The sequence below is a fragment of the Gymnoscopelus braueri genome (assembly GCF_963280865.1).
Source record: "Gymnoscopelus braueri genome assembly, chromosome: 5".
In the NCBI taxonomy this organism is placed as follows: Eukaryota; Metazoa; Chordata; class Actinopteri; order Myctophiformes; family Myctophidae; genus Gymnoscopelus; species Gymnoscopelus braueri.
In genome coordinates, this window is record NC_137606.1 from 2827363 (window position 1) to 2834437 (window position 7075).

General features: G+C 43.0%; 1 protein-coding gene across 1 annotated transcript in view; it reads right to left on the bottom strand.

The window, feature by feature from the left end:
- Positions 1–1528: 1528 nt before the first annotated feature.
- LOC308084888 (calsyntenin-2-like) overlaps positions 1529–7075 on the bottom strand; it is a gene marked incomplete at its 5' end in the record, with an annotated part of 322921 nt that continues 317374 nt past the window's right edge. Inside the window, 3 exons of the mRNA XM_080427850.1 lie at positions 1529–2252; positions 2820–3004; positions 5828–5951. Coding sequence (XP_080283976.1) covers positions 2034–2252; positions 2820–3004; positions 5828–5951 — 528 coding nt within the window. The 3' untranslated portion in view covers positions 1529–2033. The remainder of the gene's footprint in view (positions 2253–2819; positions 3005–5827; positions 5952–7075) is intronic.

Consider the following 7075-nt stretch of genomic DNA (forward strand, 5'->3'; position numbering starts at 1 on the left):
CTAAGTACATTCCCATGCCAAAGTTCTTTTTGGCACTTCCTGCACCTACAAGATTTTTTTGACATCACTACAGTAACACCAATGTGAACATTGTGTGTGATTTGTCAGTCATTCGTATCCAATACTGAATGTGTGTGTGTGTGTGTGTGTGTGTGTGTGTGTGTGTGTGTGTGTGTGTGCACGCACGCGTGTGTGTGGGGGGGGTCATACAGTTAACTAATGTAACATTCAGTACTCAAAGTGGAGCCACATCAGGTATATTAAAAAAATGTCCACAGAGAACTTCTCAGTTTTTAGGCAAGCAGGGGAAAAAATCTGCAAAAAGTATGCTGCAACCTTAACACTACTAATGTAGTCCCCTCTGTTTCTTGTTTTCTCTACCACCTGGTCAGTGTGGAGACAGCGACATCTGATCCAACCAACTCACAGTCAACAGGAAGGTGGGGAACATTAACATATACAGAGGACCAGGCTTGAGAAGGAAGTGACTTCTGTACAGACTATAAAAAGGTTGGGGGACAGGGTTAGGGCATGTTCATGCAGATGAGGATGGATGGGTGGGTGGGTGGGTGGGGGGTGGGCGTGGATGTCTGTGATGGATACAGGTGGAGAATAGGAGGGGCCTTGTTGGAAGGGGGAGGCGGTGGGGTTGGGGGCTGGTCTGGGGAGTCACCTACTTTACTCTACTCAGTATTTACTGAAGAGGAGCATATACAAATGTACAATAATTTTCCTCTCTCCACAAAAGATCCACAGCTCAAACACCTTAAAGGATGAACATCCCACTCCTCTAAATTACACCACATGTGTAAATCACCTGGATTACACCACATGTGTAAATCACCTGGATTCAGTGTTCAAACTGTGACAAAGAATTACAAATAATATATAAACAATACATAATAAAAGCACAAAAATAATTATGTTCCTGCAGCTAAATAAATGCTCTTTTAAATTTTCATGAGAGATCAGAAATCTGGTCCCAGAATCGATGTTGCAGACAGAATGAATGCTACATGCATGTTTTCACAAAGGGAAAGGGCCTCCCTGTATCTTTTCCCCCATAATAGACAGTTATGGGACCTATGTGAAAGAGATGCAGAAACAAACAACTCCAAGAGGAGTCAGCAAAATGTGATGAAGTATCCCTTTAAGACTCAGTTAAAGGAGAATTATTTTTGATAGATTGATAGTAGTTTTTCTGTCATGACAGTGGTACATCTTTATTACAGGCTCAGTACAGTATATAACTGTAAGTTCTCTGGAAAAGTGACAGTTAAATGTTTAATGATATGGTACATGAAAATCATTTTCTTAAATGTGGGTATTGCGGTTCTTTTTTCTCTCAATACCCAACTACACACAAGATATGCAGATATGAGGATGAGGCTTTTTTCCCCTCATCATCACGACAAAACAAAAGTTGTTTTCTCATAATATTGACATAATTTTCTCATATATTTTGTCGTAATACTAGATTTTCTTGTTTTCATGACACCCTCCCCTTCATCACTCTGCCCGACCCTCATGCACCATCACTCAGCCACCTCACCTCAACGAATACCCCCACTGCTAACCTATCCTGAACGCCTCACTTGCGACCCTCCAGGGAACTATGCTCTCATGTGGGCGATGTTGTGAAAACCAAAATAACTAAGTCTTTATAAGAGAAAAACTCTTGTGTTTTGTCGGGAACAGGAACATTATATCAATAGAAAATAAAAAAATCAATGCATGTCTCAAAGGGCTTACATACCAACCAAAGGATGCATGTGTTTGAACCAGAGTAAAGGCCAGGGCGAGTGTGTGCATGTGCCTCTATGAAAATGTGTTAATGAACGTTGAATGAGCAATGACTAGTGTATCTTCTGTATGACCAGTAGGGGGAGATATTACCTCAATTGTAGAGCCACAACATCAACAGCACATTGTACAGTCTTTTTGTTTCCACCATCTGAACAGAGGGTTCTTTATGGATGCGTGTCGGGAACTGTTTTTTGTTTTGTTTTGTTTTTTAATGTGTGCGTGTGCGTTTAGTAAGATATCGTCGCTTCATCCCAATTCTGGCCTTTCTTGCTGGGTTGTTGCATCCTGGGTAACTGGACATCCACGTCCTCCTCGCTGTCGTCCGATTCGGCACTGGTGATGTCATCATCCTCCTCCTCCTCGTCTTCATCTTCAGAGTCATCTTCCTCTTCCTCCTCTTCCTCACTCACTTCCTCCTCCTCTACGGCCTGGGGTTCCTCAAGGTTCTGTGGCGACAAAGAGAGGGTTTGAGTTTCACATCTTTGTGGGCATATCTCTGCCCTTCACCTTTATTTATATCTGACCCAATGATTTTAGTCATCGTTGCTGTCCGGCAGAAACCAGCCAACTGCATTTTTTTCCATAAATCAGGGCCATTGAACACCCTTTACGTCTGTATGTTGGTAAAACAAATATTGAACCAATGAAAAGCATTAAAAAGCGTTTCTGACAAAACCAGCTAACTCCATTGGATAACTCCACCGGAGTTAGCTGGTTTTGCTGACTCCAGGCTCCGCCCCCTTTTGACCTCCAACCTCATTGTGAACTTGGAGTTCCATTCAGCTGTTCTTATCAATGATGAACAAAACCTCCTGACTCCACTTTTTTTCATTTCCTGAAAAATGAACATTTTGGAGTTAGCTGGTTTCTGCCGGACAGCAGAGTCATATGAAATACCAAAAATACAACACCATCCTCCTTTCCTTCAACCGCTCACCCTTTTTCTTTTAATCTCTGCACCCAACCCCATCCCCACCCCTCCCCCATCCTCCCACCCTGCCCAAGTCTGTCACCTCCATGGGGTTGACGGTGATGGTGAGAGCGGACTCGTCCCAGGCCTCGTCCGTGTCCTTGGTCGTCTGCACCACCTTCATCTCCTGCTGGTGTGTGAGGTGGATGCGGTAGATGCCCACCACCACCACCACCACTAGGGCGGCGATACACGTCACGATCACCACAGTAGCTGCACTGGGCACGCCTGGAGGGGGGGGGGGGGGACATGAAAGAAGATGATTATTATGTTTTGTGTTTGTTTTTTGAACAATCTACGCCTTTTGTATGATCCTTGCGACTGTATTGAACCCCCCTTGAACTAGTAATCTAATCTAAAGATCTAGAAGTTTGCAGATTAACCCAATATGAAGGGTTAGACATCCACGTACACTGCCTCTTGTCTCCTAGGAAGTGCTTTCACGAATAAAGAGAAGGTGTTATTCATATAACACAACATAATTTATTCTGAACGTCAGAACACGTGTTGGTTTGTTCCTGTGGGCGCCCGTCGCCCGATCTTATGGACATTTAATAAGACATGTCTTCTAGGCAAGTAGCTCAACAATCAAAAAGAACCCAACCCAACTCTATTTGGTACTGTAATTACAGCGCACATAGTGATAGGCTGTTCTGGGTCTTACTTATAAGTTCATATCTCGGCTTCTCATTTCTAATCTACAAGAAGAACATGACTGCACTGTGCCTGCTCTTTCCTCTCGCGCGCGCGCACACACACACACACACACACACACACACACACACACACACACACACACACACACACACACACACACACACACACACACACACACACACACACACACACACACACACACACACACACACACACACACACACACACACATCAGTGTGTGTTTAACAAGTGTGACTTACAGAGTTACTTTATTGATCATTTCATTCACTCCAGTTCCCCAGATTTCACACCAAATCCACCGCCTGTGATCTTCTTCAGAGAGAAGCTCCATGGGACCCTGTACTTAAGCTCTACTCTACAGCAACATCCGGTCTCCTTTAGAAGTACTGCATAAATGTTTTATTAGGTAGTACCGTATAGTAGAGAGAGAGACTGCAAAACAAGTGCGGAGACACAGGTCATAAGTCAGATCGGAACCTATACGGATGTCACACGCACGCACACGCACACACACACACACACACACACACACACACACACACACACACACACACACACACACACACACACACACACCCCTCATCAGTCTTTACATGCAGCCCACCCCACCCTTATTTCTCCTCTTCTCTCCTCTCCCTAGACTGTTAACAGAGTAGCAGAGTTCTCCACAGAGCTCTCCAGGATTCTAAGTAGAACCCATTAGAGCCAGATGAATAATTAAGGCCTGTGTGAGCTAGATTAAGACCAGCAGGCTCTCTCTCTCTCTCTCACCGGACTCCCTCTACCTCTCATCACCGAGGGGTGGAGAAGCCTTCTTCACCCTTTGAGAATGTCTGTTCAATGGAAGCTGGTGTCTAAGAGAGACATTCAAATAACATGCATGGTAGTTTTCAACCAGGGGTCTAGGGACTCCCAGTGGTCCTTGAGGGAGTCTCAGGGGGTGCCCAGCCCATAAGTCGTTAATTTCACTGTAATACAATTCCCTCGTAAAAAAATCACCGCTATAAATCCATTTCTCATGTCCAATTACGACATTCAGACAATTTAATTGAAACCAAAACACGTTTTCATATCAGGGTCCCTAGGCTAGGACAGAATCATGTTAAATGGGGGGGGGGGGGGGGGGGGTCCATGACATGAAATGATTTGAAGACACTAGACTAATCCAGAGCCATTGAGATTAAGAGTTGTGCCATCTCTGTTCACTCCTGCATATAAAATTCAATATTCGATCAGTTATTGTCAAAAGAGTTGATCTTGAACATGTTTTGGTGTTGTTCAGAGATAACAACAAGAACAAGAATAATGTGTAAGTAACACTCGCCATCGGACAACCAATAGTTCCACTACTTTATAGTTCCAACAAAGAATCCTCATAATGGGTGTTGATGAAGCACACGTGATAATATACATGAACAAACGCGTGACCTGTAGTGCTTAATCCTCAGTGACACAACTCCTTCAATCTCAATGGCTCTGGACTAATCTATACAGTAAAAGAGTGTGTAGCAAATGGGATGGACAGAGAGTGTAAAAAACATAGGGCTAGTAGTGTCCATATGAAAGCAGATAAAAGGGCTCTGAGACCAGAATAGAACAGAGGTCTACAGAATTTCTCTTCAGCCAAATGTGATATATCACAGTCCTATTTTTACACCTTTTTAGTTGTCTAAGGCAGTAAATCTCACCTAGTGGGTCACTAGGACCACAAATTGGGTCACCACATGTTCTGGCATTGTCACAGACAAAGAACAAAACTTTTGCAGAAGAATATTAAATGTTAATGCATTCAGCCCTGACTAAGTTCAGGTTCCAGTTTGAAAATTAGAGTCCCAGATGAAACCACTGGTCTAATGTACTAAGTGAACCGATTTTGAATAGATTAGTTTCTTATGAAAACAGCCCCTCTTTATAATAATACTGTGTATACTCTCGTTGCTGTCCGGCAGGAACCAGCTAACTCAATTTTGACGCTTCTGCATTATTTTCCATAAATCAGGGTGTGTGTCTGTGTGTTGATCAAAACAAATTGAACCAATGAAAAGCATTAAAGAGCGCTTCTGACAAAACCAGCTAACCACTGGATTCTCAAACTTTCTGCTAAACCAGCCGACTCCAGGCTCCACCCCCTTTTGACCTCCAACCTCATTGTGAGCTTGGAGGTCCATTCAGCTGTTCTTATCAATGATGAACAAAACCTCCTAATTCCACTTTATTTCATTTCCTGACAAATGAACATTTTGGAGGTTTCTGCCCGACAGCAGAGATATAACACTAAATAATATGTATATGGTGTACATACAATTGTAGACATAAGACACAATAGCGCCAATGAGAAAATCAGATCTAGTGGGTGTGGTTTTGTGGTGTTACCTGAGTTGTGGCTAGGGTACAGGCCGTGGATCATGGATGGATGATGTTCCACCTGCAAGTACTGGGGCGGGGCCACCATGTGATTGACGTGGTCCCCAGCCACTGAGCTGTGAAGTATACTGACCTGAATACAGACAGATAAAAGCAGGGGGGAAACGGCTTTTAGAAGACAAAAGCATCACAACAATGTTCTACAGTCTTGTTAATTCTTGTCTCAATACAAACCAAATCTTGATATGTCGAAAATGAGACACAGTGAAATGTAACACTGGATGTTTTGAACAGAGGACTGCAGAATTCAGAGAACTTTCTGGGGGCAAAGTGTCCGTTCTAATACAGCACAGGCAAGATTCCAGGCACTTTGCCCACTTGCTTGGTGTCCTTAAATCACTGGAATGCAAAACTTTTATCTCCAGTCCAATTCCCACACAGTCCTCACCCTGTGATGCTCTGGGTATACATTTTATTGACAATTTCAACATATTTTGGGAAAGAGGGAACCTGTATAAAGGATGGTCTCCACCAAAACAAAGTGCTAGTATGTTGACCGATCATTTAGATAAGATCCTCCACGTCCAGACAGGAACGGCTCACGTAAAGGTAAACAGCCTCTACCAAAGGACAAGACCACTTTGGTAGAGGTTTGGGTTGTGTAGTTACCTTGCCATGATGTAACTCCAAAGGTGGACATCAAAAATAATTGCTCGATTGATTAGAAATTGATCATTCAAAATATGCTCCTCCAATTGACTTACATTGTACAGTGAAACAGCTCGAAAAAGTCACTCTTTTGCCCGTAAACGAACACAAAGCTGATTCCGACAATATAGAACATCATCAAACCCAGTACTGTTTGTTTATTTAAGAAAATGTCAACTTCCTGTTGTTTTGAAGGTCCGGATCCGGATCCGTGGATCCAGTCCGGGTTTTCTTCCTAATAAAAATAGCGAAGATTTCCTGTAGCGACCTGAGCCTTGCTGGTGTTATTCCAGATCCTGATCTCGCACTCCATCATTTAGCCACTGTTTATAATAGTATCACTGACAGGTTTGCTCCTTTTAAAAGGCTAAGGATAAGAAATAGATCAAATCCATGGTTCTCAAATGTTGTATCCACGGAACTGCATGCAAGGGCAAAATCTGAATATTACTTCACCTCGTTGGTGAAGACTGAGAATACGCCATCAAAATTCTGGAAAATTGTCAAATCTCTAAATTGCCTAAAGCACTGCCACACTCTATCAACACT